The sequence below is a fragment of the Chaetodon trifascialis genome, chromosome 16 (assembly GCF_039877785.1).
Source record: "Chaetodon trifascialis isolate fChaTrf1 chromosome 16, fChaTrf1.hap1, whole genome shotgun sequence".
Classification (NCBI taxonomy): Eukaryota; Metazoa; Chordata; class Actinopteri; order Chaetodontiformes; family Chaetodontidae; genus Chaetodon; species Chaetodon trifascialis.
In genome coordinates, this window is record NC_092071.1 from 10,176,545 (window position 1) to 10,198,767 (window position 22,223).

General features: G+C 42.7%; 1 protein-coding gene across 2 annotated transcripts; it reads left to right on the plus strand.

Moving 5' to 3' along the window:
* The first annotated feature begins 588 nt into the window (after positions 1–588).
* crebrf (creb3 regulatory factor) lies at positions 589–22,005 on the plus strand. 2 transcript variants are annotated; one of them, XM_070982361.1, is made up of 10 exons: positions 589–712; positions 9,782–10,024; positions 11,436–11,561; positions 14,043–14,218; positions 15,756–16,933; positions 17,110–17,307; positions 18,296–18,485; positions 18,720–18,793; positions 18,989–19,108; positions 19,675–22,005. In XM_070982361.1, exons 2-10 carry the CDS (start codon positions 10,016–10,018, stop codon positions 19,791–19,793), a joined length of 2,190 nt encoding a protein of 729 aa, XP_070838462.1. In that variant the 5' UTR covers positions 589–712; positions 9,782–10,015; the 3' UTR covers positions 19,794–22,005. The 2 variants fall into 2 exon arrangements, with proteins under 2 accessions (XP_070838462.1, XP_070838463.1); XM_070982362.1 differs by lacking the exon at positions 589–712 and having other exon boundaries at positions 10,009–10,073.
* Positions 22,006–22,223: the final 218 nt, after the last annotated feature.

The window sequence follows — 22,223 nt, forward strand, 5'->3', positions numbered from 1 at the left end:
GGGCAAAACCTCCACAGAGTATCTTTAAATGTTTCAAAAAGCAATAAAGTTACGGCAACAAATGGTGATTTTGTTTTTCCCGACTAGGATTTTATTCATGGCAGAGTTGAAAAGGTTCTGAAGCAGCATTTATACCTACAATTAAGGAAAATAAATAACTTACCAAAAACATAACTGAGCACAAAACTCTGTGAAATCTGAAGAATTCAAAACTTTTTGTAAGATTTTCTGGTGTTTGATCTAAATTTTCTAAAGTAGATAGTATTTCTGAAAGCCTCTTTGCGGCCCCTGATAACATCATTATGGTAATTAAGTAAGAAAGTAAAACTTAGTTTATATGGCAGCTTTTCAATCACACAGTATCAAAGTGCTTGATCAAAACGAACAAATAAGCTAAAAAAAAAAAAAATACAATATAAAACACAACACAAAACTGTTGCAATATTACAGTAGCCTGTATTGAGAATAGTGAAATATTACACAAATGTTTTCACCCAGTGTCAGTCTCTGCTCCTATTGGCCCAATGGCGAACCACGTGGTCAGGCAGTCACGCGCTTTCCAGGAACCCGTCAGGAAGAAGAAAAACAAAACAAACCCGAGAGAGCTGTAACAGCGTGTGGACTCCATTGAAAAGGGGGCCTTATTATCTCCATCAGGGGAACCTACACGAGGTCCGACACGAAGCAAGACGTATGCATGAGCGTCCTAAAAGTGAGTAAGACCAGTATTGATCAGTTTTTGGGGAACTTTGCTGTGCAGTGGATCTGTGTTTCGCCGCGGTGGAGGATTAGCTTTGAAGCTAACGGTAGGTCGGTTGTTGTTGTGTATCGAGCTTCAGCTGGGATGAGGAAGGGGGCGGACGGAGGCCATACTGACTGTGAGCTGCGGGTGAAAAGGAAGCGAGACTCGTCAGTTCCGTGTTAAAAAGCACAGTTTAGGGGCAAGTAACACCGTTAACGTGTGGTTCATGGTGCGGTGCAGTTTATCGAGCTCTTATAGCAGGTGTTAACGTGCAGAAATGTAGCTAGCTAACGCTTCATGGTGAGCTGAGATGAATTTCGGTCACTGTCAAATGCCACTGATCGGTACACCTGTCCAAAAATTACGTTCCGTTGATTTTCATTATTGTGGCTTGGCCAGGTAATTAGTCAGTGTCTTTATAAGTGGGACTTCATGTCTTTTTCGGGGTTGGGATGGTTAAAAACTGCACTTATGTAAGAAGATTGGCGAGCACTCTACTTTTAAACTATCCAAATCGTGCTGCACCTTTAACAGTATATTTAGAAGTATTTAATGTGCCATTGATATGTCTCGCAGAGCATAATTAAACTATGTTGAGCTGTGTTTGTGGTAAGAAAAGGCTAGTGTGCCAGCGTGCTCAGCAGTGACTTTTTGCAGGCAGCCTGAGCTCTCTGTAGGTACACGCCCCCCAACACAAAACACATCCACTGCTGCTGGAAAAAAACTCGACAAGCCAGAAAAATCCATGTGATGTAAGTTAAATAATACACCCAAACCAGACTTATGTTTCCACCAAGGAGATACCACAGATAACGATTTATTAGTGTTGATAGATTAGTTTGGATTTTCACCTAAACAACCAAGTTTACCAACCGACTCGGGCAGATAACCGTTTGATTTGACGTCTCTTCTAACGTATAAATAGTAACTAATGTCACGGATTGACCTATAAGCACCAGTTGTAGTCAGATTTTCTGGAAGCTGGTAGATTTTACTTTAAAGATCTTTTAAATATAGCTATCTAGGCCACGGACATGTAGGCCTCCAACTTGTTTATCTTCTGCCTCAACCTAGATTGAAACGGGCTGTTTATTATGAAGCAGCTCCCGGGATTGACAGTCGTAACGGCCATTCAGACACGTCTGGAGGCGGGACGTCATCTCCGCTCGACCAATAGGAAAGAGGGATTACGTGGGTGTTGGCACAAGGGGTTAGATTGAGTTTTTGTTATGCTTTGCTGAGGATCTGTGATGAGTGAGGAGACTGTGGAGAAAGTGGTGACATTTCTGGCTTTATTGGTGTAAATAATAGGTCATTTGTTGTCTATACCTGCATGCTATAAAGTGATGGTGATTTTGAGATGTAGACATTCATGCTGTCAGAGTGCTACTCTCCAAAATAAGGGAATCCTTCAAGAAGACAAGGGGGAGATGTGACAGATGTAATGTTTTTTCAAGGGCTGAGTTAAAATGCTCAATAATTTCAGTTTCTACCACTGTTTCATGCCTTTTTGTCCAGTGTTCGGTTTTGTCTATTTGCATTCTGGTTTTGTGCATGAGGTTTTTCCTTTTTATTAGGGAAACTGCAAAGCTCATCTTGCTTTCATCAGCAGATTCAGTGTTTTACTAGAGCCGGTCATCCATTACTATCACTTTGTAACAGCAAGGGAGAAAGAAAAACGTTTGTATACCATAAACACGTCGAGTAATCACATGTATCAGATTCATTTAATCTTTTTCTATTTTTTTCATTCTTTGTTATTATCTTTCATTTACAACCATGTGCTTGTGTGTTCACAGCAGAGGATCCAAAATGTTTTTTTCCATCATGTGGAATGCAAAAAAACTTTTACTCCAGTAATAATTGTGAGGGATAACACAACACACATTAAAATAACACGATAACGAACCCGAGCTGCATGTTTCTTTTCGCAGTTGTTTCGTGTTCGAAACGAAAAATGCAATTTAAGCAGCTCAAACGTTAATACAGACGTCTCTCCTGCTATTTTGGCAGTGAATGTGAGAACACCTTAGACTTCTTCATATTTTAGATCTGTTGTTGTTTTGCTTTCTAAGTAAATCTTGCCATCCGGAATCTTGCCAGCCATGTCACCATCAAAGTGCTCTTGTTTCTGTGTAGTTCCCAGCCGAATCAGATTAAGTGACCTTGTTCACAGCAGACATTTTGACCTGTCATGGCAGGAAAGGCATGGGCGGAGCTAATAACGTTAACAGTGGCACAACTCCAGAAATTATTGTCATGCAGCACAGTAATTAACGGTGGTATTAGTTACATCTGTTTTCGACAGGTCATAATGACTGCTGCTATTCAGCGTTGGTTTGACTCCATGTTTTTTTTCCTCTGGTCATTTCCACTGAAATGGCTCTGTGCCCCCCCACCCACCCCCAGTTTGGGACCCACTGGCTTACAGTAATCCTCCTGTGGTGTGTAGTTGTGGTTTAGAGCTGCTGTGGACTAGAACTAGACATCTGAAGTGAAGAATACATATCCATTGTGACATATACTTTATGGATGTTTCTCAAACATGGAGCACAGGGTCTCCATGTTTGAGACCATGGGTCTGTTTTAGAATTGAGTAAAATGTTGTTTAATATGTATTTTTTTCAAATACAGCTGAGTGTAACACCAGTGGCCCCATGACAGCAATGAATTTGCTGTCTTAAGATCTGTTTATAGTGCAGTACTCTGGCACTATGTAGTGCATCTTGGTGACTGAGTGGGCTCGTCTGTCTAATCATGACCTCTCACCATACACGTGATCTAGGGCTGGGCGATATGGCTGAAAACTCTATTGCGATATAAGTGTTTTATATCGGTCGATATCGATAATTATTGATATTTTTTATGACCTATTTAAAATCAGGACCAGGAGAAAAATACATTCAATTTAAACGTTTTTATTTTAAATTTAACCTTCCTCTGATTATAATCCCCTCAGCTATTAAGGCAGAAAGGAAATGTCAACACAACCATGGAAAACACTCAAATAATAAATGTAAACAAAGTGTAAAAATGTAAACAGAGAGAAACCTGAGAACTTTTTTTCTGCAGGTTTAGTGCAGGAAGTTCACAAGCTGATTCACCTTCTGGTGAATGAAATGTTTTCAAATATGTGCAGTGTTTTGGAAACATAGCAGAAACTGAGGTGGACTTGACATCTGTAACATACAAACAAACAAACATGATAGACAATACAGTAACACTGACTGAACTATAAAACCAGCCTAGACATATGAACAACTTTAGTTACTCTTCTTACTCTAAACATACATGAACTATTCAATTATGTTTTCATTGCAAGTGTGTTTAAGAAAAAAAAAGCATGTGTAAGAGATGTTTATAACCTGGCTTCTCCTCAGTGTTCAGTGAAGCATGTCTTTAGCTATATGATATGCCGCTGCCTCCGTTACGTCTTCATGCCTTTTAGATGATTTGTCATGAGGCACTGAAGCAGATACCTCTGCATGGTGGTCAGCTGCTTGTGCGGTGGTGCTGCGGTTGGCGGACGTTGGCGAATACGGCTGCGCTCCAAAGAGTGAGCGCGGCTAAGGTGGTTTAACAAGTTTGTGGTATTACCGGTCTTAGTGGGGAAGAAAGTCTTGCATAAGTTACAGACCACATTGGTCTGACTACGGTCCGACTTATAAAATCCAAAAAACTCCATACTGGCGAGCTGACTTTCCCTGTTCTATCGACGATTTCTTCGCTCGCTGCAGCGCTCACTTTCTATTTCTCATCTCACTCCTCGCGGAGCAACAAACGCGTGACAATGACACGGTGCAACTGAACGTGATAATGTTACATGATTGCCATGTTAGCGTGTCTCTCTCACTGATTAGCGATCACTCCCTACGTTGCTCAGTTACCTGAGAGCGAGTGCCTTTGTTCATGCAACCAACCTCGCTTCGCAACTTCAGGTTTCTTCCGACGAAGAAAAAAAAATTATCGAATGCTTTATCGAACGCATTTTATATTGATATTGATGACGTGTCTACCGCTAGGTAGCCCTAACATGATCACATATCACAATATGATTCCACTGAAAGTTGATACATAACTGGTACACTGTCAGTAATATTGAATCGCCAGCCCCACTGTCACTGTACTCTGTCTGTTGCCACGCTGTACATTTTAAGACTAGTCAATTATGACCTTTCATGTTGTTTGCAGAGAATTTCTCACGTCCCTTTTAGTAAACAGACTGGCATCTCCTGCTTGTTATCTCTGTAGGAGTCAGGGACTGACTGGTATCAGTGGGTAACTCGTTCCAAATAAGACACTGCTGATTGGCCTACTTGGATCACGTCCAATGTTGTGAGGCAGAGAATGTGAGCTGTTTGCATGATAGTGGAGCTTTGAGTTGAGTGCAGCACAGTCACAGTTAGACTCGACAGATCTCCCAGATCTTATTGTGCATGAAGATTCATCAACAGTGGTGACTGACCAGGGAATGGGTTTCCAAGCATGTATCTTTACAAAGCGTTGTTTTATTTTTTATAATTTTCTATTTTTTATGCAAAAGAAAGAGCGCAGCGCATTTGTTTAAATTGCCATTGGTAAGATATCAAAAAAACCCAAATCTATAATATATTAAACATAATATTTCACATTTGTCAGCTGTAACTAGCAAAGTTTTGATTGATAAATGACAGTCAGTTGTAAAATATATGATTGTTAAACTTGCATTTGTTTTTTTCTGCCACTTGACTGTTCCATTAATGTACTCAAAATACATTTGTCTATCAGATAAAACTGCGATCGCAGTTTCGCTGGTTTCGAATGTTCTGAAACAAGAAAGACACAGCTGCTGTTGTTTGAGTCCATTTTGAGCTCGTTGTAGATGCATGTGTGAACCTGACATTGACACAGGAAATCGTGCATTTGTAGGGAGTTTGCATTGTGACCCCACATGTCAGAGTTAGTCGTCAAGGGATGCTATGAAGGACAAAAGCACATTGTGCAAATTGTGTATGAAGACATTTGCTATATTCGACATGTGAGCTGCAGCAGTCAAAAGTAGTGCAGCCACATCATGACAGCATAATCAAAGGTCAGTCGCATTGCTGAGTGAGCGAAGTGCTTTGCTACCTTGCCTTGTTTCCAAGTCAACTGAAATTGTTTGTCCCCTACTTCTAAGTTGTAAGCATGATGCTGCAAAAATTATATCCTGTTGAGCAACTTCTGTCTTTATCCGTTTGTCTTATGTCTTGTTTCTTTAATGAACATAACATTTTGAACCCTGTACAACAAGCCTGAGAGAAAAATTCAGCTTGAGACTTTCAGGGTCTGTCAGGCTCTGTCATAAATATCCGAGTCTACATCACAGCGCGTATCAGCTACTGACTAGCGAGTTGGACTATATTAAATTCTGCTGCTCAAAAATATTTGGTGCAGCTTTGCCTGGAGAGGTGAGGAGCATTGTGACTCGTTTTGTGCTGGTTGTGAACACAGGTTTTCTGTTTCCGTCTGTGATAGCAGAGAGTCTGGACTTATGTCGGTGTTACTGTTGTGTTTAGGCCATATGTTTCCTCATTCTGCTTCTGCGAGTGAAGCCAGCTGCCCTGGAAAGTACATGTTGAGATATGATAAAGATCACTCTTTGAATCTCAGAGGCTGCGCTTTCAGATATACTGTTGGTCCTTAATAGAGCCTATGTGCACATGCATATTTATGTGCATCGACTTGTGTGCTTGCAAGTGCATTTTGTGTTCGTAAAGGTTGCTTTTAGTGTTGCTATCGTACTAGTAGAGTGTACCGATGTGTTTTCTGCCACTTCCTGTCTCTATCATGCAGGGGAAGAGCATTCAGGGGTGAGAAGTTCAGTCGACAGAGGAAGTGACGTCGTCAGCTGGCCTCAGAGGAGGCGGATTGGTACATGATTGTGTGTCATCCGTTCACTGCAGGGTACACGTCTCCATGCAGATTCTCATTTATTTGCTATGCAAAAGTGTCGAAAGGATCAAAGATCAGTCCATGTGTTGCAGTTGGTAGGTGGTGCAGGAAAGGAAGAGAACAAACAAGCAGAGATTGAAACAAGCATGAACGATGTTAAGGCTAAGCTCGATCAACTCAGAACAAATCAGAAGCTCTCTGAACGAAGGTGGGGAGACAGGTTTGGAAAAGTCGGTCCTTTCCAAACACATGATGTGGGCAGGGTCTTGAGTGCACCACAGTTTTTTCAGAAGCTTGTTCTCACAACAGCTTGCGCCAGCTGCTGGGTAGACTGTGAGCTGCTGTGTGCTTTGGGCGCTTTGCTAATGGACTCATTGGTTCGGTATGTTGATTGGACAAAAGGACAAAGAGGGAGCATTGTGCAAGTCATTTAAAGGCAGGCCAATATTTACACATTCATTCATTAGCAGACACACTACCTCTGCCTGTGCAGCAAGAACAGTATTAACAACACTGTCTTCTTCGTCTTCCGAGTCACTTTATCAGTTAGTTGACTGACAGGGTAGTAATCAGCAACTATTTTGATAATCGATTAATCATTAAAGTCCTTCACTAGTTATGCCATCATAATTGTGAGTATTCAATGCTTTTGTCTATTTTATATTATCGTAACAGATTGTCTTTGGGTTTTGCACTGTTGGTCCAAAAACATCATATGAAGATGTGACTTTGAGAAACACAGGTTGGACATTTCCGCTGACTTTTTATAGAAACGATTAATCGATGCAACGGTCGTCAGACTAATAAATAACACATTAACCACGTAACAGTTTCTGTAACTGAACAGTCCACACAAGAGGTAAGGTCTGCTCGGATAAAGTCCTTTCACAGTGACCGACTGGTGAGACTGTCTGCTACGTGGCACTGGGGATTTCTGGAGTCTGCCTGTGCTGGCATCGCTATAATGATTAATTGGCTCGTTAATGAATGTACTGCGAGAGCCTTTTCCACACTCTATTTTGAAAGTCCCGTATTAAACCCAGAGTGATTACCTGGTTGTGAAAAAATGCTCCTTCTATCTCTGACTTTATTATCACGGTAATTAAAGTGATTTTACTGGCCTTTCAAAATGTCTGTCGCTCATCATAATTTGTGACATTGTTGTAAACTCAGGACTCCTTGTTGGAATTATGGATGTATTATGTAAACTGGATACTGGACTCCAAAGATGGCACCCATTCCCTTGGATGAAAATTGCTCAGGGAACCAATAAGACAGGAGTGTCTGTTCTTTCATTGCATTCTCAGAGGTCAGAAGTTTTCATAAACTTTGTTAGTATTTGGTAGCATTGACTTTAAAGTTGGGCCAGATGTTTCAGATGATTTGGTCATTGACTGTTTGGAAGATCCATTTGCAACCAAGCTTCCTGGCCGATGTTTTAAAATTTTCTTCCTTTTGTCCACCTAATTGTCCTTCCTCATGATGCCATCTGTCTAGTGAAGTGCACCAGGAAATCACCCACAACATGATGCTGGTGTTCTTTGGCTTGCAAGCTTTCCCCTTCTTCCTGTAAATGTAACAATGGTATTCATGGCCAAACAGTTCAATCTTTGTTTCATCAGGCCAGAGGGGATTTTTCCAAAAAGTAAGATCTTTGTCCCCATGTGCCTTTGCAAACCATAGTCTGGCTTTTTATGGAGGTTTTGGAGCAGTGGCTTCATCCTAGCTGAGCGGCCTTTCAGGTTATGTCACTATATGACTCATTTTACTGTGGATATAGATTCTTTTTACCTGTTTCCCCTAGCATTTTGACAAGGTCCTTTGCTGTTATTCTGAGATTGATGTGCACCTTTTGCACCATGTTCATCTCTAGAAGACAGAATGCGTCTTGAGTGGTATGGGTGGTGCCACGGTGTTAACACCTGTGTTTGTACAGATGAACAAGGTACCTTCAGACGTCAGGAAATTGCTTCCAAGGATGACCCAGACTTGTGGAGGTCCACAATTATTTTCTGAGGTCTTGAGTAATTTCTTTGAATTTTTCAATGATGTCAAGAAAAGAAGCACTGGGTTTGAAGCTCGGCCTTAAAATACATTCACAGGTACACCGCCAGTTGACTCAAATGATGTCAATTATCAGAAGTTATTAAACCCATGATATCATTTTCTGGAATTTTCCAAGCAGTTTAAAGACACAGTCAAGTTAGTGTATGTGAGCTCACTGGAATTATGATAGAATAAATAACAAGTGAAACAATCTGCAAAGAGTAGCTGCAAAAAACGCTAATTAAGCTTCATGATACAGGCCGTACAACATCTGAGTATATTTAGGTCTGTGAAAGCAGAAGTGAACAAGAGGGACGGAGGAGGAAAGATGAGATTACGATAGACGAGCGTGGCCCAGTGCTGTGTTGACTTTAGGTCCAGTTCCAGAGATGGAGACAGAAGGCCGAGCTCCCACCCAGCAGTTCTAAGTAAACAGAGGGAGGACTGGAGGCAACAGTTCAGCATTTTTAGACGCACTGGAACAGAGTCTCCCATGATGTGTTCCTTTAAAGATACAGAAACTTTTTTGCGTGACAAAGGCTGGACTGTTTTTATACTTGAACAGCACTGGTACGTTGAGAAATGGACATTTTTGAAGTCAAAAGGGGAATTCTGCTTAACTACAGTTTCATTCATACTGCGCTATACCACAGATTGGATTGCTACATTGATAATGAATAATGGCAATTAAGTGTTTGATGAAAAGTTTTATCATTTTCAAATTGTAATAACAGTTAACAATGATAATAATAAGTAATAGTAATAAGTATTAGTTTTGGACTTACATTCAACAGATGGCCAAAACACGACTCCAAATGAATGCTGCTTCTTTGATGCCATGTTTACTATTGATGTGCTGTTTACTCATTTTGTTTAGATTTTAATTACATATTAAATTACAGTTTAGGCCCATCTCTTTCTGCTTTGGTTGCAATCCTGTTAATGTCACACAGTTCATCCTCTTACCATTTGATGTGAAAGAAAAAAGCAAATTCATCTAACTGTTGGGTTATTTCTTTGTTTCTACCTCTTTTGATTCTTGTGCTTCTGCTCTGTGCCCTCTCTCTGTTTTTACCACAGACCTGAAGCATACAGAGAACCACAGCAGATCAGACCAGACCAGATTGAGCCCAGTTACTGACCCCCCCTCTCCCCCTCACCCTGAGCCTTGCAGGCTTCATCCACCAGCGCTCTGCAATTGTCTCATTTAACAGTAATTTATTGTGCTGATCAGACAAACTTAAACCACCACCGCTGGGTCCGGACAGGAGGCCCAGAGGTTCCTCCCGCTGGAGCTCTCAGTTGTGCCTGGCAATGCCTCAGGTAAGAGGGATGACAGGGGGAAGGGAACTGTGCCATCAGTGGAACACGGGTAGACAGTGAAGTGTCTGATTTCTGAAACAGTATGGAAAACCATGGTTTTGTTAAATCCTGCTAAACACAAATATTTCCACTTACAGGAAGTGGTGTATATATCACAATTGAATTGACCAACTCTAATTAAATCAGAAACTGTGAAACAACTGAACAAATGAAAACAAAGGAGCTTTTCAGTAACCAGGCGCAGACATTCACTTTCAGACATGTGAAACACTGTTCAGCCGTGTTGAAGGAGGCAAGTGAATGACCCCGGTTCAGCGTGATGTCTGTAGACGCTGCATCCAAACACCTGCTGGGGGGGCAGATGGGCTGTGAACAGTGAATGAGTTTTTGAATAAATATGTGAACTCTGGATTGATCCAAAAATATGTATGAAATGAGAGTTCAGTGGGAACATAATTTCATATTCAAGTTTCTTTGTATTCTCTGTTGTGCTGGATTAATAGAAACATTACGCTATCACCCTCAGGAGAAGATTAGAAGTTATCCTGCCGTCTTTGATTAATCTTAAGATACTATTAGCAGACAAGCGTTGCAGTTCACCAGAGAACACTGGCAAGTCAAATTTTCAACTGTAAAATGTGTTGCTCAGTATGTATCTTCATCACAAAAAGAGATCTGTATCTCAGTTGCTTCTAGTATCGGCCTGGCTACCTCAAACAAAAGCCAGTCATCAAATAAAAGCTAAATCTCAAATAATGCCTGGGGCATGGTCGACACAAACAAATAAAGGCCGGCGCCAAATACAGGCTGGGGAAAAAAAACAAGGGTGGATAAATTCTTAGTGCTTGTTAGATAATGTGCACGCCAAATAAGCATAACTTAGATTTCCATTGCTTCAATTTAAAAATTGAACAATATAATTGTGCTATTTTTCAGTACTTGGATTACTCATCAAAATGGTTATTATCTTATTTCAGTCACTCCAGGTGTTTGTGTGTTGATGTCTCAACCAAACTGTATTTTGTAGTAATATTGATGGCAGTGGATACAGTTGAGGGACCCCACTGGACCAGTGCAAGTTACTGAAGTATTTCACAATAAAAGCCATGCTAAGAAATGAAAGGATTCCATCCACTGAATCACTAGAAGGCTTTTAATTTGAAATGGATGTAGGAAATATTGACACGGATCTGCAGCTCAGCAGCCGACTGATCGTGGCCTTTCTTTGTGGAAGCACATCGTTGTACTCACGTTCTGTAAATGACAGATTTAGAAAAGTGAAACAGCCAAATTTACTGCATATATTTTTAAAAACTGCACCAATGTCAGTTCTTATCAGACTTTGCTTTTGGTCATGATGACTTTGTTTGTTCACTTCTGTGTTTATTCATTTTTTTCTGCTGTGTTGCAGCCCAGCGTCAGTGGGATGGAGCCTCCCTTTGGGGACGCCTTTCAGAACTACTCATTTGCTGACCAGGCCCTGACCAGCACTGAGCTGCTCGCCACCAGCTCCGACCCAGATTTCATGTACGAACTGGTGAGTGGGTGCGCATGCACACACACACACACACACACACACACACACACACACACACACACACACACACACACACACACACACACACACACACATATCAGATAACACAGAGAATTATTTCATCTAATATTAAAACACAGCTATAGTTAAAAGCTCTTTGTACAACTGTTACTGTCATCCACAGCTGCATATACAAAGATACATTCACTTACACACTCTCCTCTAACCAGGGCCATACTAAAGATGGGCATCAGCCCTTGCTAACCATCCTTTGAGCCTGACTTCTTTTCAGATCAGTCACAGCTGCTCACGCTGCGCCGTCACTGAGCTGCATCTGAATGAAGGATCCAAGTTGAAACATCACCAGTCAAAATTCAGTTTCCCCATGCTTCACATACATATATAGTAAGCTTCTCCAGTGAAAATAGTATTTTAGGTGGTAACTTGAAGTGCTAATATTGCTTTCAGGGATTCCTCTAACAGGCTTTTATTGGAAAATGTGAAAAAGGCTTCCCATGCTTCACTGAAAATTACATTTAAACACCGATTGTCACCAAATCTAATGGATGACTGTTACTCTGTTTGTTCTCTGGGCTGAGCTGAAACTGATTTGATTTTATTTTAGTGTTGTGCTATTAAAAAAAGAAAACAACAAATCTTTGGTTTCGGTAACAACTTCCCAACCAACAATCCCTTCAAAGCAACTCATGCGTGGCAGATAGAAAGACACCAATTTTGAAGAAGCAGCAATGTGAGATATCAAAGATATTTATTTTACTGTTTACTGATTGCTTGTAGTCATATTGGAGCTGTGAGCTTCTGCTGTTGCCACTTTGTATTCAAAGCTCTTTTATTTTGAAGTACTTACAGGAAATGCAATTAGTATATCACAGAGTTAGTGGAGCTTTGTTACAGTTGCTACTCCTCAATAAAAACAGGTCCACACAAACAAGATACCGACGTATTTCGATCTATTTGCTCAGCGGATCAGTTTTGAATATTGCAGGGTGCAGTAGTACAGGCAGAAAGATCCACAGTGGGATGTTGGATGAAGAGCTGCAGATGACAGGCTTTTGATGTGGTTCAGGAGATTCCAGCACACCTCCAATGTGCCATCAAGGCAAACAGCTTCTTTTACCGTGCCATGCTGTGCAGTGGAAAAACACTTGCACCGTGCCAGCTTGAGTGGCTTGAGTGGTCACAGCTCAGCTCTGCACCAGTATCCCCACCCATATCAAAAAACAATATTAGGTTACATGGCACACAGCTCCCAACGAACACCAGAGAGAATTCAGAGAACAGTAAGTGGCACAGTGATGTTTTGGTTTCGGTTTAGTTTTTTACTTATATGCATAATAAATGGCTACAAAATTAAGCATTGTAGTCAAATGTTTTGCACAAACATTTAGATTTAATACAAACAGGAAAGCAATTAGTTTCAAATCCATCATAGAAGATATCTCATTTTACAAGGACACCAAAATAGAATGGAGTCAAAATAGCTGCAGGGACGACAACAGCCTTTTTCAAAAACAAACTGTTTTCGAGAGTGAAAGTAAATGGAAAGTCCCTTGCATCCCTCATACATGTTAGCGGAGGAAAACCTGTCTCCTCTCTCACTCACTGATAAACGCACTTCTGATTCCTCCACCTTTCACAGTGTTTTTCAGTCATACTATTCCTGATAGGGAAAACAGTCTGAATTTAAATTCCATCAAAAACGGCAGTCAGCTTAGACGCCAGCGTGGCATTTAAAACACAGCGGCCCATGCCTAATTGTTTAGCATCCATTTGACATTCACCAGGCTCACAGGCAGACAGCTCACCTGTCACCACTCACACTGTCAGTTCCAGGTGCCTGCCTCAATTTACTGTCCACCATAGACTAAACAATAGTGATTCGCTGCCTCCCTATTTTTTCACCATAGTAACACATTAATGAGATGGTGCAGTGTTGGATCATCAGTCATCTTCTTCAACCCTGCACAGATTTTGCTCCTGTAGACTGTATGTACAGTTAAACGATTTCTGCCATGTTTTGTATTGATCTTCTCTATCTCTCTTTTATCTTGTATCTCTGGGCATATTCAAACACTTCGGACAGAGAAACAGATTAGAAATCTTCCCCAAATGTTCCAACTTATGAATCCTTTTTGAATTGAAAACCGTATAAAAACAATATATTTAATGTTTGACCTCATCAGCTTCACTGATTCTTGTAAATATCTGTTTATTCTGAGTTTGATGCAGCAACATGTTTCAATCAAGTTGAGACAGGAGCAATAACAGACTTGGAAAGTTGTGGAATGCTCCAAAAACACCTGTTTGGATCATTCCACAGGGAAACAGGTTGATTGTAACAGGTGATTGTATCATGACTGGCTATGAAAGGGACATCCTGGAAAGGCTCAGTCTCTCACAAGCGGGGATGGAGAGAGGTTTACCACTTTGACTCACCTCAAGTTTTCCTCCTCTGTACAGGACAGAGACATGACCCACCGGCAGAGCCCCTGTGGGGACAGCATGGTGGGGGTCGGGGATGGAGGGAAGGAGGTGGAGGGCTGTGTGGATCAGCTCATGGGTCTCGGCGAGTGTGAGACGGTCTACAGCAGCTCAGCGTTCGAACAGTGGGACTCCTACTGGGAAGACCTCACCAGGTACTGGATTAATTATTTATGTGCTGGAGCTTATTTTAGACCAAGTCAAAAACAGCAGCAAGTAAATAAGACATAAAAACATACTGATGGATTTAATGAAACTGAAATGGCATACTGTGTTTCACTTATCAAACTTTCTGAAGTTAAAGGTGGTTTATAACATTACCTGTGAGGAGGCTGCATTTCGTGTTTGATGGGCAGCAGATCACAGACTCAGGAGCCATTTAACATACGCTGGTTCTCACTAGCCAGATGGAAAGCTTGTATTATTTTAAGCACCCTCTGTCTCTTTGTTACAATGTTTCTAAGAGACGTTTAAATGATTTGTCTGGAAAAATTCTGTGTTTCTCAGCAGATCTGATGAAAAATATGGATCAACAGTTGGTCTGCAAATGTTAAAAAATGCAAAAGATGTGTATGATCAACAGTGACCTCGCATTTTAGAAGATGGAAATGGACATTTTTGCTTGACAAAATTGTTTGTTTGTTTTTTTTAAATGTAATAATCATGTAATCTTCTCAAGCCAAGCTGACTGGTTCTGGTACTGTGGAGTTCTGATCTTTACTGTATGAATGGCAGAAGATTATTCAGCCTGTGTGCATTAGGAGATCAGACAGGTGCCTAAAGGTTTTTATTGCAGGAGAGTTTTGCATCACTGACAGGTAATCGTCGAGGCGGGTCATCTTGGTTGACAGTGGATGATTTGAAGCAGGTAGTGGTTTTGCTCCAAGGCAGGGAGTGGTTTAAGAGGTCGGTAAACAACAAAGCAGCTGACTGCCGCAGTCTCCTGAGATCTCAGGTAATGCTCCGTATGTCCTGCAGCTATCCTGATGCTTTGCTGCCAAAATAGTTTGTGCATTCTCTCCTCTGATGTAGAGTGTCAGCAGAGGGCATACAACAGTTTCTGTAGCCTGAAGACTGAGGTGGAAAAGTGCTGGCTGTTAGGGGTATCTGGCGCTAACACTGGTTGAGGTCAGGTTTACGTGGAACAGAGGAAGTTGCTGCGTCTTTGGGTTAATGAATGAGTTATTCTTCTGCAAGCTTGACCCTCCAGATTAGTCCCATGCTGCTGTTTGGTAGCTGTGTGATGGAGCGTGTTTCTGGGTCAGTAGACGTTGTTCTTACTGTGGTTTTGCCAAACAGTAGTTTTCTTCATCTGGTAAATCCCCCCCCATAAATAGATTCAAGCAATGTTTGTGTGGATGTCTAAACTCGGCCTCTGAGCTGCTTCCTCCATCGGTTTGTATGTTGTGGTATGAAGAGCTTTGGCTTCTTTCAGACTTCCATCACGTGTTACAAATGTTAAAAGCCATAAACCTTCTAAAAGTATATATTATAAAATGTGAGAAAATACTGAAAAAGTCAGTTTCCTAGAGCCCATGGTGACATCTTCAAATGTCTTGTTTTGTACAAATAAATTAACTTTACAGTGATATAAAATGAAAAAGCAGCAAATCCTGGAAACGGTCACATTTTAAAGGTTATATACAAGGAAAGCGGTCACAGTTGATAGAACTGCATGTCTGTGCTTGGCAGATACACACGGCTGGCCAGCTGTGACATCTGGGGCACCAAAGAGGTGGATTTCCTCGGATTGGATGACTTCTCCAGTCCCTACCAGGACGAGGAAGTGATTGGTCGAACCCCAACTCTCGCTCAGCTCAACAGCGAGGATTCGCAGCCTGTGTGCGAGGCGCTCTACCCCGCCGCTGACCTGACCCTGCCTTCCCCCCAGCCTCAGCCTCAGCCGTCCCAGCTTCCCTCTCACAGTAAGAGACCCCTGGTCCCTGGCCCAGGATTGGGCCCCGGCTCCGTGCGGCCCTCTCCGAGCTCCACGTCCTCTTCCCGTCCCTCCCGCAGCCTTCTCCCAGACTTTCCCGAAGGCTCCCAAAAAGCTACCCGACCTGTTCCCTCCAGCACTGAGACCATGGCCAAGACCCAGAACCTCCTCAGTCTCACCCAGGACTACGGTCAAGCTCCACCCAAGCCTCAGGGACGAGGAACCAAGATGGTGGCCCCAACTTCTCACAGCTCTGACTTTGTGCGGAAGGCCAAAGTTCGAGTGAGTGCTGTGCATAAAACTCAGCCTGACAAGCCCTCCCAGACAGATTTTGAGAGGTCAGATCCCCCTCTACCTCTCTCCCAGCCCCAAGACGAGAAGGCCTCCACTTCGGCGAGCGCCACCTTGGTGGCACTTCCTGCTGCTGCAGCCGGTGGCTCCAGCAGCCTGACGAGCTTTGAGAGGAGGGCAGAGGGGACAGGGAGGAGAGAGACGCCCGTAAGCTGGTCTGCCGCCGTGCCTCACCTTGTTGAGGCGAGCCAGGCCCTCGACGGCAGCACCTCCGGGCTGGTCAGCGGCAGCGATAGCGTGGCAGGAGCTAGCGGCGGCGTTGGCAGCGGCGTTCTTGTTGTCGAAGGCACGGAGAAGAGCAAGGAGGAAGAACACAACTACTCTCTGTTCCTGACCCGTAGCAGACTGGCCGGCAGAGCCCACTCCCAACTGGAGGAGGAGGAGGAGGAGGAGGAGGAAGACGAGGAAGAGGCACCGGAGGAAGAGGAAGGCGATGGGCTGGAGCTAGATGATGAAGACCACGATGAGGGTTTTGGCAGTGAGCACGAGCTGTCTGAAAATGAGGAAGAAGAGGATGAGGAGGAGGATGAAGACTATGAGGCAGACAAGGACGACGACATGAGTGATGCCTTCTCCGAGCCAGGTACCAGCCCGTCATCTTCCTCCTGGTTAACATACAGAACCAACCACAATAGTTACTGATTACTTAAATTGTTAGCAGCTACATCCTGCCTCTGTTTCCCCTTAATTTGCCTTCTCTGTCTTTCTGTTGCTGTGCTTTGCTCTTTGTTCTCTCTCGTCTTCTCCCGCCTCCATCAGGCTGCGACATGGAGCTGATGGAGGACATTAAAGGCCTGACAGCAGGAGTCTCCAGCCGGAAGCGAGGCAAGCGCCGCTACTTCTGGGAGTACAGCGAGCAGCTCACCCCCTCCAAACAGGAACGTATGCTGAAGCCGTCTGAGTGGGACAGACACACGCTGCCTAGCAACCTGTACCAGAAGAACGGGCCTCTCCACGGTATAGACACACACACACACACACTCATATATAAACTGCACGCCTTAATGTAATGATGTTTAGTGAAAAGCCTTCGGAGAATCTTCAAATGAAAGACTTCATTCGATACAAAATGGAATGATCTTTTGGATTGTTGTATGTTTGACGTTTAATTTCATTGCCTCGATCACGGCACTGAGCACACGGTGACTTTCAGCGCAGACTAAAGAGACGAAGAGACTTTCAGTACGAGTGTGACCATTTGGATTTTCCACAACAGCAGCTGTGCACAGCATGTTCCACAGTTTAAGTGATCACACTGGAAAAATGAAATAAATAAAAGAAGCGTGTCTCATTTCTCAAAGAAAAGGCACAGGCCTGCACATTTAAAGAACAGTGGGAATGAAAAGCTCAAGCAGCAAAGCATTTCTCTTGCATCATTGTCTCTGTTTATTTAATTCTGTCATTTAAAATAATTTTTTTGTGAAGAGAACAAGTCATAACGCATTTTGATCATTTCATGACGTTTTTCAACGAGAAAAAGCATTTCGAGCTAGTGGCGCTTGAGGACATCAGTCAGTCATAGCTAACAGATTGAGGTCCAACACAGTGATTATTTCCTTTATTACTGAGCCCAGACCCGTTATAGCTCCACCACAGGTGTCACCAACTGTGATTGAGTAGAAAATGACATCTTAAAATCAATTTGCTGCTGATGGCAATGAGAACATGTTAAAGTCCTTTGAAAGATATATTCGGTGAATCAAGAAAGAGCGAAAATGTAACATAATGTGGAGAATTCAAATGGATTGTGGAGTTTTTGCTGATAGAGGCACAAGCATCACAAGAGTCATAGACTTTGTATCACAAGGTGACAGCTGATCCCACAGGGTTTGGCAGCATCAGTACCACCATTTCTTCCACACTTCCATGCTTCTTTGCCTGCTGAAACATTAAATTCGATGCCCTTCTCGTCTCTAATGCCTTGTTTTTGTCGGTTGTCGTGAAGGAAAGTACATGCTGAAGAAGTCTCGCCGCACAGACGTGGAAGACCTGACTCCCAATCCACGCAAGCTGCTGCAGATCGGCACTGAGCTCCGCAAACTGAACAAGGTGATCAGCGACTTGACCCCCGTGAGCGAGCTGCCGCTGACTGCACGACCTCGATCCCGCAAGGAGAAGAACAAGCTGGCATCCAGGTAAAACGTGCACGCACACGCAGTGCGTACACACCAGAGCGGCAGAGATGTTTGTGTACAATCATGCTCACCACCACCGTTTTTTAATTTTAAAAAAGCTTCAGGACACGAGTGTATTTTACAGTATCGTCGTTGTTGTCAAGATGCTGATTTGGGAGCAGTCATGTTTGATGAACAGAGGTTCTCTTTGCTGTTACGCACTCGTAAACTCTGCTCTTCTGTTGTGTTTTGTAGAGCTTGCCGTTTAAAAAAGAAGGCCCAGTATGAAGCAAACAAGGTGAAGCTCTGGGGACTCAGCACAGAGTACGGTATGTCGCTTTTTGTTGTTTTGTCACAGTTCTTATGCCAAATTCATCCATTATTTTCAATCATAGTCTATGCACTATTTCTTAGTCAAATTTGTAATCGACCTTCTAATTGTTGAGAATTGCCAGATACTGCCTTGAAGTGTAAATCGTCTGGTCTGTGCTCATTTGTGCGCTCTCCCTCATGACTTCCTGTAGACCGGCTGCTGTTTGTGATCAACGCCATCAAGGAGGAGATCGTGGCCCGAGTGGAGGATTCCTCTCCGCGTCCAACCAACATGACTGATACTCTGGAGCATCTCATCCAGGAGACGCTTGGTGAGAAACATTTTGAAGTGATCCAATAAGAGTGATATGTTTGGATTTTCTTGTCCCAGTGAGTCCTCTGGCTGCAGTGTTTTGAATGAGTCGGAGTCTTTTCGGGATGTCCCACAAGAAGGGCATTACAGTAATCTAGCCTGGATGAGAGGAATGCTTGAACTAGTTTTTCAGCGCCTGACTGAGACGAGATGGATTTAACTTTGGAATTATTCTTTAGGTGGTAAAATTCTGCCCTAGTTATTCTTGTAATGCGGTCCCAAAATCCAAGATAACAGCTAAGTAATAGCTGGTATTAACACAGCAAATCACTCAATATTGTCCAACTCTTCCTTTGCATCATATAATGAACACTTACACGTCAGAAATTCAACAGGAGGCAATTAATGACTTTTTTTCAAGGATATCAAAGTGCCTGTTTATCTGAAAAGGAAATAATGTGAAGAAAATGTTATAGATGAAATACATAACGGCCTCCATCCATACATTAGTAAGTTGCATAAACAAGGTGTTTTTTTAAGGTCTGACATTTCTGAATGTGCCTTTGTGTGTCTCTGTGCGTGCAGTGGCATCACCTGTCGCTGGGCAGACTTCCGACTTCGTCAACAAGATCTTGGACAACACAGGACGCGGGGATCCCACCGGCGGACTGGTCGGCCTGCGGGTCCCCACCTCCAAAATCTAGACAAGCCGCCGTCCACTGAGAGAAGTGGGCTAAATATTACCACCGTGCTGTCCCATTGTAACTATGCTCCCCTCTGCATGCCCCTCCAACCCAGAGTACATACACATTGTTAGTCACACAAACACACATACCACTCCCTGTGTGTATGTATGTGTGCTTGTTTTAGCCATGCACCTGTATGGCATACACCCAAGCTTTCTGTCTCTGCACGCTATGCGCAGGGACAGTGCGTCACTGTCTCCCAACCCATTGTGACCATCTGTTGGGAAAAGCGCCTCTAAAAGCAAGGGATGGTTAGGTGTATAGCTAGTAGCACGTTCTAAATCCACTGGTGATTATTAGATGTGTTTAACATAGCATTGTGTGGGCTCGGTTTTGTCGAAGGTCTGCTTCCAGGGTTGAGACAAAGACAGACACACGAGTGTAACCAGTGGATTCCTGTCATACAATTTGACTGAGGTCGTATTGACAGAGGAGGAATTGTTACACGTCAAACACCGTCATAGGTTGAAAAAGTTGCCGTCATCATGTCCTAGACGAGGTTCACCTTACATGGCAAAATTAACTCCAACATGTTCAATTGACCCACTCATAAAGTACTTTGATTCAAACTGCTTTGGTTGCCAAGACAGCTGCAGAGAAACAAAAAGCAGTGTGCTCCGAGGCGTTTTTGGGGTGGCAGGAAATATTTTGTATTGAAGGCCTAAATATGTTCATGCCATCCCCTGTTTGCCAATCAGCTCTGCTGTTGTTAAAATACAGGAGTTAACTTTTAGCAAATTAAAGCTTGAAATAAAAAAGAAGTAGAAGTGACAGCCATCCTGCTGGGTCGAAACTTCTCCGGCAGGCAGGAGGAAGCCTAATGGCTAATTTTGACGACGTTAAACAACAGGAGGTGGTTGACCATGTGGAGAGGAAGTGCATGTAGTTTGGTGCTTTTTTGGCCTTGTGCTGGTTATAACTGGACTGGGTGAAACGGGCATTTTGCCAGCGTGGGAGCGGACTGTGGGGAAGATGATGATGGTGGTGATGAAGACGACATAAGCAGTGATCCATCTCCTCTAGAAACTGTACATAAAAGAGTCTCCCAGTGAAAAACGGCACCGGCTCCCCCTTTTGTACAGTAGAGATGACCAGGCTAACAGTTTGGTGTGTTCATACTAGTGTTTGATCAGAGTTCTATTCATTGTGCCTTGTGTATGTATGTGTGTGTTTCTGTAAGTCTGAGTGAGTGTGTGTGAGAGGGGCTGAATGAGAAGACGTGATTGGTCAGAACTCCCTGAGGTCCAGCCAAGGAGAGGACTACTTTACACTGAGGGAGGTTGTTAGTGAGTGTGAGGAGGGAGACACCTGTGAGGGTTTGTTGTGTCTTTCAGTTGTCTGAAGATATTCTGAATGTACATAAGAGAAATGGAAGCTCTCGTTGCGTGATGCCACAGAGTCTGTGTATATAGGAGGGCTCTGCAATAGATTACTTTTTGGTGTTTGGTACTCTGTCTTTAGGGGTCGGGGAGGGTTAACAGATATTTTCGTTTAGAGTTACAAAAAAATATTTGCACACTATATTTTGATTGTTTTTTGTACCAAAGACACATGCAACGAAATGGCGACCAGCCAGTTAAAGTAAGGTTTTGCACAGCTTACCTGACGCCGTATTGAATGTAAGAAATGTGGGAGGGTCAGGGAACTTCATTGAACTGTGAAATTAGCTTGGGTCCAATTCTGTACAGAAAAGGAACATTCATTATTATTATTTTTTTTTTTAATCTAAGAATTAACCCCATCTATGGGCTTCTCCAGTAGATTTGTTGCTTAGCAAGCACTTCATTCCTGAACTGATTCCTCCCTCCATGTGCTAATTGTGTTAATGGCGCTATCTAAGACAAAAACCAAGGGCGCTAGTAGATAAGCTATGTTACATTTTTGCTTGTTTGTCAAAATGTCACCAACAATAACCAAAATGTTTCGTTCCTGTGTCACTTGTTTGATTTCTGTAGACGAGGTCTAGTTCATCCACAAAATATTAACTGAATTGTTGTTTTAAAGTACTGTATATAGAAACATTAATGATATATCTATCAATGGTGAAATGCCACTTTTCATGACAATTGATTCATTTTTAAGCATGACACATTTCTAAAGCCTATCCTTGCATCGAGAGAGTTAGAGGAAAAAAAAAAAACACAAAACCAAAAAAAAAAAAGAATAAAAAGGTTCTTGTTATATTTTTGTACTTTAGCTGCCTGCTAGCTTTCCTGTTGGCTCGGAAGTATTTGTTGGTCAAATTCTCCAAGTGGAGAGAAGGAGGCGTGGAGGAAAGGAGGAGAAAGGTCTTGAAGGAGCAGCCAGTCACTCTGAGAGCTTGATATATAAACTGACACTTGACCCCTCTGGTCTCCTCTGCTTTGCCGAGTGAAATGACGGAGAATC

Coding starts and splice junctions, on each gene's coding strand:
- crebrf (XM_070982361.1), top strand. Junction 11,562..14,042: donor CAGATTTCATGTACGAACTG/GTGAGTGGGTGC, acceptor TCCTCTGTACAG/GACAGAGACATGACCCACCG. Junction 17,308..18,295: donor GAAGAACGGGCCTCTCCACG/GTATAGACACAC, acceptor GTTGTCGTGAAG/GAAAGTACATGCTGAAGAAG.